The 17,071-nt window shown below is 37.8% G+C and overlaps 2 protein-coding genes across 5 annotated transcripts in view; both read left to right on the top strand.

Annotated features, from left to right (window-relative positions):
• Nucleotides 1–434: 434 nt before the first annotated feature.
• Nucleotides 435–11,834, top strand: ap3s1 (adaptor related protein complex 3 subunit sigma 1). Of its 3 annotated transcripts, XM_069707746.1 has the most exons (7): nt 435–726; nt 4,189–4,280; nt 5,009–5,120; nt 5,876–5,947; nt 6,717–6,824; nt 8,276–8,317; nt 11,030–11,117. In XM_069707746.1, exons 1-6 carry the CDS (start codon nt 658–660, stop codon nt 8,309–8,311), a joined length of 489 nt encoding a protein of 162 aa, XP_069563847.1. In that variant the 5' UTR covers nt 435–657; the 3' UTR covers nt 8,312–8,317; nt 11,030–11,117. The 3 variants fall into 3 exon arrangements, with proteins under 3 accessions (XP_069563847.1, XP_069563845.1, XP_069563846.1); XM_069707744.1 differs by lacking the exons at nt 8,276–8,317; nt 11,030–11,117 and adding an exon at nt 7,033–8,269; XM_069707745.1 differs by lacking the exon at nt 8,276–8,317 and having other exon boundaries at nt 436–726; nt 11,030–11,834.
• Nucleotides 11,835–13,980: 2,146 nt separating this feature from the next.
• The window catches only part of commd10 (COMM domain containing 10), a 62,361-nt gene continuing 59,270 nt past the window's right edge, over nt 13,981–17,071 (top strand). For both annotated transcript variants that reach the window (XM_069707742.1, XM_069707743.1), the window contains exons 1-3: nt 13,981–14,107; nt 15,319–15,409; nt 16,461–16,571. In XM_069707742.1, the coding sequence (XP_069563843.1) occupies nt 14,079–14,107; nt 15,319–15,409; nt 16,461–16,571 (231 nt within the window). In that variant the 5' untranslated portion in view covers nt 13,981–14,078. The remainder of the gene's footprint in view (nt 14,108–15,318; nt 15,410–16,460; nt 16,572–17,071) is intronic.

Genomic DNA, 17,071 nt, shown 5'->3' with positions numbered 1-17,071 from the left:
GTCAACTTGTAACATAAGTTTAGAAAAGAACTATATAAATAAAGTTTGTTCTTATTATTTCCCTATTATTAAAAGCAAGATCAAAAAGGCATTAAGTGGTTTTGTTTAAGTTTACATTTTAGGAGTCAGTATTAGAAGTAGATAATTTCAATTAATCTATCGTAGGCTAATTCGTGAGAAAGTAAAATACAGTTAAAGAGAGGCTTTATTTTAAATAACCAAAAACGGAACCGTAAGAAATGGAGACAGCATTACGTCATATTTCCTTATTAACTAAATATGTTTAGGTGTTACGCGACTGTCCGAATGACCCGAGTTTTAAAGAGAAAACCCGCTGTTTTCTTTTTGCTCTGTGGATTTGAACTGTTGCAGTACATATGCTTGGAGTCGACCACGGCAGACTTTTGATCCATCGCGGCTGCCGTAGCAGGAGGAGACGAAGGAGGAGGAGGCGAGCATGACTGGTTCTTTGACGTGGAATATTTCCGTAAAGAGACGATGGAGGAGTAGCAGCGTGTAGCTCGAAGCCATCCCGTGCTAACCTCAAATCGAGACGGGATTTAAACCCCAATCCCCCTCAGATTTGGGCGGACAGACATCAGTCTTTGATAGACTGCTCCCTTTCTGCTCCCCGCGTCACTCTGTTCACCTACAATCATGATAAAAGCCATTTTAATATTCAACAACCATGGGAAACCAAGGCTTTCTAAATTCTACGAGCATTATGTGAGTAACAACACCCTTTTCTTTTTGAAAATGTTATTCATTTCCACATTTTACAGTGCATTTTGTAGGATCGATAGGCCACGATGGAAAAAGTGAATTTAAAATGTCAAGCTGTGGCTGTTCACATACTTTATTTCATGTTTTCTTATGCAATCAGTATGAGCGAGGAAGAAAATGTACAGTAACGCTGTTGCATACTGTCTGAATGGAGTGTGTGCTTGAGTGATGTGCTCACACACCGATCCTGGTGACTGAGATGTCAGTCGGATCCACGCTGTCCTTTAACAATATGAATAATTAAACGTGTGCAAGCCGAAGCGAGGCGATCACATTACTGCCGAGCCTGTATGAATAGGACTGCGCCCACAGCTGGATCCAGTCCGCATGCAGGATCCAGCTGTGGTGAGTTCATTGTTTGTGTCACATGACTTTAATAACGCCCTTGTGAGTGACTCGTGCTCACTCCAGCCTCTCACCACAGCTGGTGCCATTTAGCCTTGTTTCCATTAACTTTAGGGTGGTGTTACCTGGTGGAGCTACTCTGTAGGTAACCTCAGGCTGTAGGTAACCAATGACAGCTTATGTAATATCCCTCGCTGGACAAGCTGTGTTGGCTTGTTCTCATAATTGGATTTACTGTATATCTCAATGCTGGCTGCCAGCCTCTTGTTTAATACTGGTTTTACAATAACAAAGTGGAGTACACAGCGCCTTGACCAGGCAACTAGGTTAATTATCTGCTCCAGTGAGGGCAGATGAGTTGACTGACAGAACATGATGTCATGCTAGTTTTAAAAATCAAAGACACTTGCAGTATGTCAAGTGAGGATTTACTGATTCTCATTTTTCTTTGGATCTTAGTAGAGCTCCAACTAGATTCAGATCATTTTCTTATTTTATTGATCAGTCAGCTAAACCAAAATGCTAAACAAACTTTCCCACAGGCCAAGGTGGCATCTTTAAACTGCTTCTGTTGTCCGACTCCTAGAAATATGTACTCTACAATCATATAAACAAAGAAAAGCAGCACATCCTCAGATGTAAGAGGCAAAGAGCTGCAGAATCAAATGATCAAAAATCTATTGTCAAAATCGTCGCTGATTCATTTTGTCTCACTCGATTCCTTCCACTGAACAATTCAGCTCTAGATATCTGCTGTTTGGATAAAGACATTTGACAATGTCACCTTATAGGCTTTGAGAAACTCTTGTTTTACTGTTGCATGACATTTTCTAGAAAAAAAAAAAATTAATACCAACAAAACAGAGAACAAAGTTAAAGCTGTGTTCCTTGTACTTTGCACAAACACAAACAAACAATTGATTAATTTGATTAGTTCTTCAGTAGAAGAAGAAAATTGAAAACTCTGAGAAGTAATTCATCATTTATGTTATAGTTAAAGAAAAAAGTATCTTCATTATTGCATCCTCCAATCTGATGATTTGATGGTATTTCTATCATTGTAAATTAGAGATCTTTGAACTGTTGGTCAGACAAAACAAGGCTTTAGACAACTGTGATGGAACGTTTTATAGACCTAACTCCATAAAAGAAATCAGCAGATTATTTCCTAATGAAAACAGTCCCTCAGTTTAATTTTACTTGTTGTATAATCTGTGTATTGAGAAGGACATGAGTGTGTTTGTATTCCAGGAGGATAAATTATAATTGATTGGATTATAAGGAGGCTATGAAGACACCATCTGTTATATTACCAGCTAAGGTGTCAGCTTACTGGCTGGCAGGATATCATATTTCACACATACTGCCAGCTGTGAAAACTATTTATTTAAGTTAGTTTACTGTTAAAACTGGGCCATAGTTTGGTGTTTGTGTTTATGCAGACAGAAATAAGAAAGCGAAGCATGATGTGTTTTTGTGTGCGTGTTGAGTGGCAGAGCTGAAGAGGCGTCGTTCTGTTAGTTAGAGTCGGCCTACTGGGTTAGACATAAAGCCGAAGCATCTGTCCAATCTGAGGGCGACACGTCGGGGAGAGCAGAGTGAAATGTGTGCGCGCACAAATCCACACCACATAAAACTTCACTTCCCATCAGCAAGTACACTAAAGTGTCCTTCATTGTTGTGTAGCAGTGGAGAGTTTCTCCTTCTGCAATTTAAACAACATGAGCTGTCAAACAAACTGGACATCCACGAGATTGTTTGTCTGCTTGTGTTTTGAATTTTTTTAAAAAAAGGCAGGTGAATGATTGACAGCTTCTTTGGTAGATGCATTTTATGTGATGGCGGTGACGACAGTGGGTCATTGTCCAAAACAAAAGTGGCACTGCAAATCTCTGTTAATATACAGCCTATGTAATCACAGTATTATAAAGTAGCTTCAAAAGTCTGGTAACACTTTACTTTCATCTCCCTATCTAGTATTTATTAGCAGTATAGAAACACTCTATTGTATAGTAGCTCCAAGTGTAATTCTTCTTGTGCCCACAGAGGCTTGGGTATGAGCATATAATGAAAAAAACACAGCTGTAATAATATGAAATGTCTTCCGAGCAGTTAAAATGTCCTTATATAAGCATTATATGTGTTTAAAGCCATTTATAAGTAACTTTCTCTGACATTTATTGCCTTTATTTGACAGTTTACAATAAGACCACAGCAAGAAATGTATCCTGCATTGAAATTTGAGAGGAGCAGTGGTGCTACTGTTCAAACTTTTCCCAAGATTTAGAGTAAAAGCTTCAGGTTTAAAAGGTCAAATGTGGGTCAGAGAGGGCCATGAGATCCAGAGTCCATTCAAACTGTTGACACAAGAAACCTGTTAATGAGAAAATTTAAAGTCGCTACCGTTTTTCAGTCTCACTGCTGTGCCTGTTTACCACTGTATGATAAAGCTGGGAGTAGCGTAATCCTGCAAGTCCCATGACCGAATTCATTCCTTCCAGCCAGCTGCATACTGACCGCCCTCCTCCCTCCTTGTGCTCACTGACCTGTGATGGACCCTGAGACGGCATTAACACCCTTTGACGGGGCTTCCTCAGCGTTAAAGCTGCAAACAATCCAAGAGTTTGATTGGTGGGGTTAAAACGTCAGACAATGTGTCTTTTAGACGCCTTGATTTTTCATTTGAATTTTTATCACCTAAAACCTGTTTATCTTTTAAGCCATAAAACAATCCATTGCTAGTTAGTCCAGCCGTGCCTGAGGATATTTGATGTTTCAAACAGAATCTCATCCATTGGCAAATTATAAGATGAGTTTGCCTTTGTTCAGTTTTCACGATAAAATAATTGCCTCCGTAGCCTGCGGGATATGTTGTGTGTTTGAGTATGAAAGCTGTATATTAGTATATACATTTAAAAAAAAAATTTTTTTTTTTTACTCCTTACTAATACATGTACCCAAGAAAAATAGAAGAAAAAAAGAAGAAAAAGCAATTAAGTACATAAACGGAACCATCTTTGTCTTTGTTTAACCACCTCTGTTTCCTCGTTCATCCTGCAGAGTGAAGACACAGAGCAGCAGATCATCAGGGAAACCTTCCACTTGGTCTCAAAAAGAGACGAGAACGTGTGTAATTTCCTAGAAGGAGGAATGTAAGTTATGAGACGCTTGAGTTTGGAAAGGCCTGTTTAAGTGGCTGATGCTAAAGAAGCAGGTTTAAAGTGAGTGGAGGTAAACACTTCGTCGGACAGTTTACTCCGATGCTACATCGCAGGAATTAATTTCACTCTAAAAGGAAAGCGCAGAGGGCTTCATGAATGACAATCGATAGTAACAGTGTTTGTCTGATGTTCATTTATCATTCATGAATGAGGAACTAGGTGTCGTTTCACCTCGGAAACTCCACTGCTCACACTTGCTCTTGTACTTGTTACCTCTCTCTCTCTCTCTCTCTCTCTCTCTCTCTCTCTCTCTCTCTCTCTGTGGCATCACAATCAAATTATAGTAAATATTATACAATTTAAAAAAAAATCAAGCATTTATAAGTAGGATATCACAGTAATCAAATATTAAAAAGTGTTTCAAATATCTGGGTTATTACGCAGGATTCAGTAAGGGTTAAAACATTTCCTGTGGTCACAGAAACAGACTGATTTCTTAACAAACCCAACAGATGTGATACGCACTACCTTTCATGTCCTCTCGTTAGTATATCTTCTGTCCTATCTTTACATGTGTCGACACGCGACTAAAAACATCCTGTTGTTCTTTACCGTCTTTGTGTCTGAGAGAACAGTGGAAATCAAGGTGAAGTAGATGTACAGTAGACTGTGGTTGCTGTGTTGATGGTCCACATGTTTCCTTGTCTCCTGTGTTTCAGGTTGATTGGAGGATCAGACTACAAACTGATCTACAGACACTACGCCACGCTGTACTTTGTGTTTTGTGTCGACTCTTCAGAGAGTGAACTAGGAATTTTAGACTTAATCCAGGTAAAAGTTTAGGAAACTACAGTGTATCTGTTCAGGCCAGTTCATGGTTTCTGCATCTGCGTGTGCTGACTTACGTTGATTTTGAACCTGGACAGCAGACTGCGGACTCGGTTCCATTCATAATACTTTTTCCGCGTCCGCTTTGTTCTGCTACCTACACGTGAGCCACAGTTCATTGTTCCCATTCCACCACAGGGGCATAGCACCCGATTTTTGGGGAGTTTTTGGAGCGCGGTCAATGGAAAGCGTGTACAAATCAAAGCACCTTTAAAGTCCGCCAGCGAGTATGTCAATTACAATCGGACAGACTCCATTGTTCTCATGTCTGCATGTAATGCAGATTATCTCTTCACAATGATGGATGTGGCGGCCTAGAGTTATTAAAGTGATGGTGGCATATTCAAGGAGAGCAGTTTCACCATGAGATTAATGCCGTCTGTTTGCCCTTGTACTCCTCTAATGATGAATTATAAAGATGTGGAGCGGTGTCGCTCCTCGCGCAGCCTCTCTCTCTTTGAAATAAACATCTGTTTTATTTTTCCAGTGCATGCAGTCACTGTGCATGTTGTCCTACAGTCCATGCAGTCACAAATTTCAGGCAGATGATGAACTTTCCGTCACATAAACCAACGCAGACACGCAGATGCAGAAAGCACGAATTGATCTTTGCCATATTTAGCCATGTACTTTTTGTCTTTCTGGATTTGTTTTTGTGTTAACTATCAATGGCAAGTCTGCATTGTGTTTTTCTTCAGGTATTTGTGGAAACCCTGGACAAATGCTTTGAGAATGTTTGTGAGCTGGACTTAATTTTCCACGTGGACAAGGTAGGATACTCCTTTATCTCTCTGCAATGTAGCTTGTAATACTGTTTGAATGTATTAGCTTTGAAATTGCCTCGTCCTACAATGAAAGCAATCAGTTCTAAATTTATGTCTGAGTCATTATTGCTTCATATTATAGAGCCACGCTTATCTGATGTCTTGAGCTGTAACACATCATGTGACTGATCGTGTGACTTCTTAACGTTGCAATTTAGGGCTGAGGGCAAAAGTTTATTAATAAATTCAATAATTAATGAATTGGTTAGGTAATTCATAGTTTTTTAATCATTTTGTTAGTTGATTAATAATTTTTTTCAAGTTACTTTTCATGCAATAATGTCAAACGTTCCCAGCTTGAGCCTCCCAAATGTGCCCCCCTCTCCATATCATGTTTGATAGTGAACCGATCATCTTTGGATTTGAGGCTGCTGCTTGGATGAAACAAGCAATTTAAATGTCATTTAAATCCCTGGGAATCTACTACGAAAACAAAATCCAGCTATTCATTTTGAAAATAATCAGCAGATTAATTGATAATAAAAGCAATTATTAGTTGAAGCCCTACTGTAATTATGATTTCATTTTGTCCTTTATTGTTATTATAAGTGACTGATTGGTGGTCGAAAAGTATAATTTGTGGATTGAGGAATAAATTGCACTGAAAAGTAAGACAACACAACAAAAATAGTATTATCATGTGACCTTCTGTAGAATCAGACAAAAAAAAAAAATGTTGGAAAAATGCTCATGCACACGTCTTGTTTTCCCTCAGGTCCACAATATTCTGGCAGAGATGGTGATGGGCGGCATGGTGCTGGAGACCAACATGAACGAAATCATCATGCAGGTGGACGCCCAGAACAAGATGGAGAAGTCTGAGGTAAGCGTGACCCTGCCAGTTCGCTGCGTGTATGACTTGACTGTACCTCCCAACTCTGAGATGTTGTATACAGTATGCAGGCATGTGTGTATGCTGCACCCTGCATGCCTCTCTCCAGTGACCCTGTGGATGCTCCCTACCTACTCTTGAGTGTTTGTGCTCTTTTTTTCCGGCCTCTTCGCTCGCTGCTGCGCTGCTCTCAACGCAGATCAAGACTCGACATATTCTCTCCTGTATCCCTCAGTATAAAATACAGTACCATAGTCATCACTCCTGCCATTACTATGGAGACTTAACAGTACCATTGTTCCAATGCACCTCCAGAATCCGTGACCATTAAATCTCCCATATCATTTAAATTTGACATACAGTAAAGAAAACAAGCTGTTTCTTTACATGCTCATTTTCTTGAGAGGAGAATGTGAATTTTATATGCTGCCCATGTTGGAGTAAACGCTTTTCTAATGTGTTTGTAGCCCCTACAAGTCAGTGTCCTCGCTTAGATATTTGCTCTATGCAAGGACATTGCTTTGCTTTCCATGCAGCTTCTGCTAGCAGATAAACTTTCATTTACTTTATTGGAAAGTTTTAATCGGACAGACAGCCAGAGACAATTTCATGACATCCTTTTTGCTCTGCATTGTGTGGATTTTAGCCCTCAAAACATAACTGCACTAATGATTTGGCTTTGTTTAGAAGTTACTGACACCACACTGCAGTAATGTCTAAACACTGAGTCGGTGTATTTGGAGAATCCTTTTCACTTTGACAAAGAGAAACAGTGACAGAAAACCATAATTTTGTAAAAATTTGGTGCATTTTTGTTTGCTTACATGACAAAGTGAAGGGTTGCATTGTCAGGTTTTTAACCGGCTTTTCCACTGGCTTTTCAGTTGTGTGCTCTAACGGGTAAAGTTAAAAAAAAAAAAAAAAAAGCATTAACAAAGTATACCTATTTTAATAATCTGCGCTGCATTGTGTGCTTTTAACCAGACAGAATCTTCTCTTTTTGATTGACCTCCTGTAAGCAGAGTCTTCTACTGTTCTACAGTCACCAGAGCTGCTCTGTCTCTTCCCTCTTGGACCTACCGTAGACCACAGCGTTTGTGTTTTCACACAGGTGCTAATTTAAACTGACACTGTTCATTTACAGGGCAGTGTCTGGGGAACAAGGAACGAGTTGTTCTTCTTCCAAACTGGCAAAGAATAAAACAGAGTTAGTGTTTCTTCATCAAACTGATTCTTTTCAATTAAAATCCTTATAATTTGCCATAAAGAATAATTGTGGGAGAAGGGCGAGTATCACTTTTGCATCTACAGATGTGGTGTATGATAGGTCCTATCACTTTTCTGTGGAGATAAACTGTAATTACTTTAATCTGCTTTAACATTCCTCATTCCTCTTTTTCCTGACCCTGTCCAGTTCTTTCCATTCTTCTCTCTCTTTACAGACGTTTATCTTTCAGTCTACCAGGCAGGACAGGTAGACACAGGTACTGCTAAATTTACAACCAAGTACTGTAACCTTAACTGAAGCTTACTCCCCCTTCAGTCTCTCCATATGGCCCTCCATGTAATAGTAAACTGACGTCACTAACATGCAGTAGGAATCTTTCATGGCAGACCCAAAAATGTTGCCATTTCTCTTTTTAGCGAGGAACACAATGCATTAAATTTGGTAAATGTGCATTTTGTCAGAGGAAATGATTCAACTCTCTTTTTTTTTTTTTTTTTTAATTCCTTTGAAGGGCATTTTTTTAAAATAATTTTCTAGTTTAGCATTTCAAAACACATTTTAAGCAAATATTTGAATTATTTTATTCGATTTTTGTCCAGATGAGACTATAAACATTTCTTTAACCTAAAATGCTGCATTGTAGCTGTAGTTTGACATTTTGAAAATACTCGTATTCCCTTCCTTGTCGAGAGTTTGATGAGTAGATTGATGCTAGTTTCATGTCTGGATGATGAGTACTGTTTAACTAGAACTAGCGTAGAGGCTAGCAGCAGGGAAACATCTTGCTCGGCTTTGTCAAACGCTCACAAAACTCACCTATGAGCGCCTCTAAAGCCCACTACTTAAAAGGTTTCATATTGTTTCTTTAACTCCTACAAAAAAGTAAGTGCAACAACGATAGTGTGCCGTTTATGAGGGATTGTGCTCAACTATTTTGTTCAGCAGAGACACGAGTTTCTAGCTCCAGCCAAGAAATAGTCCGGCACATAACCTCACATTTAACGGCGAATTGTTTGCTTTTATACTTCATGTTTTGTGCTGTGAGCTTTAGAGATGCTGGTAGGACAGAGCAAGAAGCTAAAATAAACTAATACATTTAAATTTCTCTGGGTTTCTTGTCCATATGCTGAGCTGTTTTCATAAAGTGCATAACATAACATGGTACTGATTAGAGTCCAACCGATACCAGATGCCGATTAATCGGTCGGACCTCTGTATTTTGTTTGGTAATAAAGTGAGAAATAAGCATATTTCCTCAAATGCTGAAGGTTTCTTGCTCTAAAGTATATACAGTTTGTCTTCTTGACTTTATCACATTATTCTTGAGTACTGACATCCCTCACTGATTAGATATTTGGCACTGGTCGAACTTTGTAAATGCTCTCTGACTTACAGAGAGCAGAGAATCAAGCCACTGTTGTGTGTTCCACACCTGGAGTTACTTTTTCTGTGCATTTTAGTCACACAGCATTTGATTAAAAACGCACAACAGTGGACTGGCACAGTAGGTCTGCAGGAGACCCCCCGGGAGGCAAAAAATATCTGGAGTCTGACTCCTGAATACTGTGACCATGTGCTGGATCAGCATTCCTCTGTGTTAACAACACGGTCATCTTTCAGTATGACAAGTCTCCTTGGTTCCTGGCAGAGGGAGAAATGCCCCCCAGACAATTGCTCCATTGAAATAACCTTGTGAAAAAGTGAAGTGGATTAATCTACATTCCAGACATAGTTTGTGTGTGTCATATCAGTAGATGATTTATAAGGGTGTTGATCTCAGTGTTTTTGGAAGAGAGGCGACAAACACAGTCTTTTGGGGGCATTTTTGGGTCTGTCTGCTAAAGATTCATTTGGGGGATCTCTAACCGCAGTGATTCTCAAATGTCTGCTGACACTTGAGACAAAAACATCAAACCGTTCACTAAGGATGTGTTTTCAAATTCCAAAAAAAAGGTAAACGTCCTTGTTGTTTTTCTTAAAGACACAAAATTTTTCGAAAACAGTTTCACATTGAGATTCATTGTGTTAGAGTGAAGTGCCTCCGCTGTCCCTCAGAATAGAGCTCCCATTGCAGTTTAATATACAGTATTGTTACAACCTTCTCATGTCATCAGTAGTGAACATGATAGACGTGTAAATGGCACAATTTTCTTGTCCCTCTATTCACAAATATGAACTCAGACAGAAAAATGTTAGCCACTGTGATGTGTAGGCTTTCCAGCAGTAATTCCACCCACTAGAGGTACAGCATCACCTGTATTATTATGGCTAAAGCTCACATTATGTCTTCTCAAATTTGACCCACACATTCTATACACAGCTATCTATCCAAACATCACTTTCCGTCTTCATATCCAAATCCATTTTTCTGCTTTACCCAATTCTCTCCTCGCATTTTTACCCTTATTGGTCCTCAAGAGTCCGGTGTGTTCACTTTCCAAGCAATGCTGCCTTTTGTCCATTTGATGAATGTCCAGTACTGCTCAGTCCATCCAAATTAGTGAATGAGTGGTGGAGTACAGTATGTCCTCACAGTTGACTCATAATTGGCTCTGGTTGTGATGTAAATCATTCTAGAAACAAATAGTGCATGTGCATACAAAGCTATGAAGGCATCTGAATGTACATTTGCACATGTTGTCTGTCTCAGTAGCTGTCAGTGCTTTTGCATTTTGTCAGCAGTTGACTGTTTATTTTGTCTAGTACTCTGTTTAGCACTGTGTGTGTGTGTGTGTGTGTGTGTGTGTGTGTGTGTGTGCGTGCGTGCGTGCGTGTGTGTGTGTGTGTGTGTGTGTGTGTGTGTGTGTGTGTGTGTGTGTGTGTGTGTGTGTGTGTGTCTGTCCAGTGTTCACTGTTCAGTGTCTTGTCGTGAACAGCATGTTTTATGCTTTACTGGTTTGTATCTTATCAACCCTCCTTGTGTGTGTGTTTTGTGTTTGTGTGTGTGTATGTCTGTGTGTGTGTATAGGCCGGTATTGCAGGAGCGCCTGCTCGTGCCGTATCAGCTGTAAAGAACATGAACCTCCCGGAAATGCCCAGAAACATCAACATTGGTGACATCAGCATAAAAGTGCCAAATTTACCCTCCTTCAAATAGTGGCAGCGAGATCCTGAGACTGCAGATGTCAGCCAATGTTTACTGTGATGCAATCTGTTTACCAAAACCTCAAATTACTTTTATGAGATCTATACATCTTGAAGGTACTGTGTGATTTGACACTCCTTGTTCTGGTGTAATCTCTTTGTTTTTCGTGTTAAATAATTTTTTTTTTGGGGTTGTTGTTTTTTCTGTTTGAAGGAAAAATTAAGTATTTATTTGTCAGTGGTACATTCCTTCTGCCTCACTGAAGGTTTGCTCTTAACGTTCAGCTTCTCCAGTACAGCTCTGTGTCAGTTTTTAACTGAAGTTTTTTCACTGACTGAAGTGTTTACTCTGAAGAGAAAGCATGGCATGTAGTGACATTTTGGGAGAGTCCTACTGGTTTAGTTATTCCAGAATAGAGAAATCAGTCAGTAGAGAAAATTGGAATATGTCTGCTACTGCTACAGTATTGAGAGTGATACATTACAGAACATTATTATATTGCAGATAGGCTGTGTAACATAAATATGGATATATATATGCTGAAATGATTTTTTTTTTCCTTTTTGTATGCAAAATATTTTTAAATGATTTGTCATGTCTTATCAAAAAATTCTTTTAATTTTCGTCTGTGCATGACTTTTTTTTTTTTCTCTCTTCTTTTTCAACATAATAAACTGCCGAAACTCAAGCTGTGTGTTTGGCTCATTTAATCTTCATATATTCTCAATGCGTATTTGGTAGAGCACATGTAACAAAATTTGATAAAAGCTTCAGTATATTATGACCTGGAAATCCACTTTAACTTCCATTTATATAGTCTTTTTTGATAATACTGTATGTGACAGGTGTGGCAGGTAGATAGAGACCATGTCGTGAAACATGATGTTACTAAGTTGTACTGCTTTATAAAGAGACCCCTAATTGAGTGTTTATACTGTAAATTGTAACTGTTAAAGATCAGAACTTCATAAATTGTTTACTGATGTTTTATGTGTCTGTTTAAGCTGATAATAACAAAAAATTTGGGTGTTTTAAAACTCTTAACTCTTTTGACCAGGTGAGGACCTATTTCTAGGGACGGGCTGCAGACAATCTGAAACATCTGATGTCATTAAAAAAAAAAAAAACTTGAATGACCGTGTAACATCTCAACAACACATTTTTTATTAACCTTTTAAAAACACACCTATTTTTTAGGCCTCTGCTTGAAAATTGCATACCCATAATAAAAAAGAGTATATCTGCAACCACAATAAAAAAAAATTATAAAACTTTTTTTTTTTTTTAATAATAATAAAGGGAACACTTGTGAGATTTGTTCAGATGTGTAAACATCAGTATATATGTCCATATTTTAATAATAGTTTTGCTAACTCTTCTTCCTGGCCCCCAATTGGGGGCCTCTAGGGTTTACAGGGTTAAATCCGGGAGTGAGAAACTTGTAAGCATTCATTTATAGATTACCAGCATTAAAGGCTACATTTTACATTCAGCATTTAAAACTGGTGGCTAAAGCGTTAGGATATTAGATTAGATTAGATTTGACTTTATTATGATTGTTTCAAATGATTTTATCGAGCAACTAGCAACCACAAAACTTATACAATGTTTGAAAAAGACATCAATAAGATGTACAAAAGTGTTAATCGCATCAGCGGACAATTATTATGTATTAATTTATAAGTAGCCTTTTGTCATGTATTTGGTTAGAGTGGAGCTCATGTTTTAAATATGTGATGTAATTCTTTAACCAATAACAGTTCAGCACATTTCATGCAGAAGTTGATATCAGGTTGATTTGTGTAGTCTATGTGAAAGTGCAGCAGATAACTAAATAAGGATAAATGTAAATATTTTCTGCTAAAATGATGTGGAATATGGGAACACAATAGCATAAAACAGAAATAGTACAATAATCTACCTTAAAGCACTCAGTAAACGTTATTTTCAGGTGCTTAATAATTCGTTAGTGTCTACTTTTGTGCGTTTTTTTTCTCCTTTTCTCTGTCTGTCTCTGTGGAACATTATGAACAGATATTCATCTGGTGGTGGAGGTTGGACATGTTTGGGCAATTGAAGGCTCCAATGAGTACAAAGGATTAAATATCAATCTAATGAGATACAAGAAAGTAAACAAATAAAATATAAAAAGTGTATAAGGCTAATAAATAGATATTATATCAACAAGTTCTATATCGGCAAACTTAATCAGGAGCTAAAAATAATTCTATAAAAAAGAACTGCATGATCTCCTTTTTGCGATACAGGTAAAGTAGGCTATCTGTCAAAATTTCAAACAGAAAAATATTACTGATTGAGAAATCTAACTTAAATTCGTCATATAACTCAGAGATTTTGGCGTACTTGAACATACAGTGTTCTTATAAATAAACCTGTTTATGTCCTTCCAAAATGCAGATGAAGAGGGGCTGTGACAGAATAAAAAATAAGCTACTGTTTCTGGATGGCACCAAAAAAAGTGCATTTAATATCTATGTTAATAAATTTGGAAATGACGGCTTTACATGAGTAAATGTGCTTTTTGCTCATTGGTTGCAGAATTTGTCCAACCCTCATTCCGTAGTGACTGCTGCACTTTGAGAGACTCACTCTGCGCACCTTTTTCGCAAGATAATGAAACTCTCTGTGAGGTCACAGTCTGGAAATTGAAATCATAAAAAAATATGATGAGTGACACTTCCTTTTATTTTAATCTAGCGGCGAAGGGAATAATTTCCCCCCAATTCTGTACGCTGTCGTAACACCGCACTTTACCGCGCATCCATGACTGCGCACTGGCGCGCAGCTTTGACGATCACGTGAGACGTCTTGTGACAACAGGAAGCAGGAACGACAACAGTGTGAGGATGTTGCTGCCGCTCTGACACTTTTCAACACTTCATTACTCATTTGCTGAAAGAAGAAGACAGCGATGACGTCTATTATAAAAGAAACACAAAGGTGGGCAGCCTTTCTTTTATTTATTTTTTACATTCGTTTGAGTAAATTCACAGAAAAATAGCGCTTCCAGTAGCTCACGTTAAGCTACCGGTGAAAGTTGTCGATATTGCGATATGGTGCACGAATAGACATTAGAAAATACGTAACAGTAGCTCGAGGATGACTTATGGACTTATGGTAACACACTTGGTAACAATTACTTCCAAACATTGTGATGTGCAGGAGTAAAGTAGCATGACTGTAGTAGGCTACTATAGTGGAACTAAGACATCGGCAGTCCAATAATATAGTAAATAAAATGTAAAAAAAAAAAAGTCCTTGTTTACAAGTTATTGTGCAGAAAAAGGTTTTATATTTACGATTCTCTTCCAAAATACTGGAGATGTGATGCAATATTTCAGGTTCAACCACCCAATACAATTAAACGCACACAATGTGTCTCATGTAGTGATGCCATGTTTCTTCATTTGAGTGTGAAAGTTTCATCATCACAAAACGAATCATAGAAATCCCATTTCCTCTAAATAGGTACTTTATATCTTTAGTGCACTATGTGCACTGTGACTGAGTAGTTTTTTATTCTTCATTTAACCGAAATAACAGTATTGTTGGGTCATGAACAAAAGTCATGAATAGCAGTATGTCATCATTATAAAAAAGTAGTATAGAGAAAAATGTATAGATAATATAAATCTACATACATAATCCCTCACAAATAATATCAGCTATTACATAAATGCACAAACTGGGTCCAACATTCTTCGAACTGATCATACAGCATTGTTTGCATTGCGGTTACCTGAAATTAGGAATGTTTCCTTTGAATGGAGTACATAAACATGCATGGACAGCATGTTTACCTTGCAGTAGTTAGTGTGTCTGAGTGTGTTTACAATAGTCTTTGTACTCAATTTATCTGCATATAGCCTCATTTTAGGCAGCTTTGCACCCTTCCCACCTGGGCTGATCTTCTTATTTACTCTGTGGAGCTCACTGATTGGATCCCAAACAATGTTGTCCCTGCTATATGTTTGAAGTTTATGTGTTTGTTGTCAATGTATAGAGGCGCCTTTGAAATTCCCTGACAGCCAGTGAGAAATATCTTTGATCATATGTTGAGCAGTAAAATCTGCTTCTGCTTCTTAACTAAGAGATCTGAGCACGTTCCTCCTCACTGTCTTTAACACTCTCCACTCCCTCGTTCCAAACAGCATAAAAGAAGCAGTGACTTTCATCAACGCGATTGATGTGAACAAGTTCTCCAGGCTGATCTCCCGCATCATACAAAAGCTTCATCTGAAGGTACCGAGTCTGCAAAGTGGTATCTGTGCCAAAGACAAGAGGCTTTAGCAGCAAAGCTGAAGGGCTAGAGAGTGCAGTGCATGCATAATGACTTAGTGGAGCATCAGTCAGTCTCCACTCTAATGAATGCACACACACTGTTGATCACTCTGGCTTTTCACAAGACATAGCTGCCTGTCAAGTTGAGTCAGTTTGATTTTTTGACATGCTAAGTGAAGGTACCACACCTTTGTTTAATCATATTATAAAATGTAATGACATGCCATATCAGGAAATGCACAGGTCTAACTCGGAAAATTTAAAATGTTGGTTTTGCATGATTTTCCACTGACATGGCTCCCTGTTACAATCAATAAGAATCAAGCTGTTGTTCATGTGCTTTTGCTGCCTTGACAAGCAAAACAGTGTGCTGTGAAAAAGTCTTAAGTTGCTTTGCTTTATTGTATTTAATGTTATTTTTTGTATTATTGTACATTATAATATATTTTGTTTTAATTGCATTTTATATTACCTGTCTGGGCTGTATCAGTTTTTGTATTGCAACTGTTTAACACTATTTGCTTTTTGCAGTTTAAAAAAAATAATCAAATTGCCTTATAAAGCTAGAGCTAATAGGACTATATAATAATAATTTGTAGGAGTATTTAATCTAAAAATGTTCAAAGTGTTGACAGTGGTCCATTAAAGGTCAGTAAAGCATAAATGCTATCGGATTAATTTCACATTAGTGTCATTAAATAAAGACTAGAGACTCAAGTTTAACATTTGTGATGCTGTAACTGTTGTAAATGTTGCATACTTTTTCATGATTTAATAATTAATTACAATTTGTTTTTACTTGACTAATTTATAAATTGACAAGTGACCGTGCTCTGATGGGTTGTTTAATTGAAGTTAGACAGAAATCTTTCTTTGGGAGATTGATTGAACGCTCAGATTGAATTGAATTTAAAAGGCAATGTGTATTTTCACATAATAAAGCAGATTTTTGCTTTTTACATCTTCAAAACAGTTATTAATTACATAAACAGCGGTTTTTTTGTTTTCACAGGAAGAGCGGACATTCAGTGATGAGGAAGAGCAAAAACTCCAGGCTGCTCTCTTATTGGATAAACAGGCTCTCGATCTAGTTTTAGAAACTGCCGCCTTCATATTAGAGCAGGTGGGTGGTCATCTGACATCCTTTGTTACATTATTTGAAAGGTTTTACGTGATTTGTGAATAAATTATAATGTGATTGAAATGCTCATTTTGCTAGGTTGGAGTTTTGTGTATTATATTTTTAAGCGGTCAGCATTGGCTGTTTGATGTGATGGAGGAGGCGGAGTATGAAAAGGGTTCTGTATGATTTCCTATTCTGTGGCTATGGAAGAGCAGAAATGTGATGACTTTAACCGAGTTGATATGGTTTTTTTAGTACAGTAAGAGGAATTTCTGTCCATTTGAAATTTATTAGAGTTCTGTAGTGGTGGTGTTTATATTGTAAAGCAGCATTTTAAATAAGACAAATAAACAAAACAGAAAAGTAAAACCATGCAAATTGACAAAAATGATCACTACAGTGACTGTGCAGGTGCTCTAAAGAGACTGCTTTGCCTTTCCTGCCATGCACATGAAAATGACCACCTGGGGTCACTGTTGTCTTGTCAGTAGTTGTATTTG

This window comes from Brachyistius frenatus, unplaced genomic scaffold (genome assembly GCF_029030835.1).
Source record: "Brachyistius frenatus isolate BFR_SWC_R1_liver_20210118 unplaced genomic scaffold, ASM2903083v1 Contig_72, whole genome shotgun sequence".
NCBI classification, from domain to species: domain Eukaryota; kingdom Metazoa; phylum Chordata; class Actinopteri; family Embiotocidae; genus Brachyistius; species Brachyistius frenatus.
Note: the sequence above shows the minus strand (reverse complement) of the source record. Positions and strands in the feature narration are given on the sequence as shown.

Excerpts from the sequence above, each read along its gene's own strand:
- ap3s1 (XM_069707744.1), top strand. The coding sequence starts at position 658 with ATGATAAAAGCCATTTTAATATTCAACAACCATGGGAAACCAAGGCTT. Across the intron at positions 4,281-5,008 it reads AATTTCCTAGAAGGAGGAAT|GTTGATTGGAGGATCAGACT; the intron begins GTAAGTTATGAG and ends CCTGTGTTTCAG. Across the intron at positions 6,825-7,032 it reads ACAAGATGGAGAAGTCTGAG|ATCAAGACTCGACATATTCT; the intron begins GTAAGCGTGACC and ends CTCTCAACGCAG.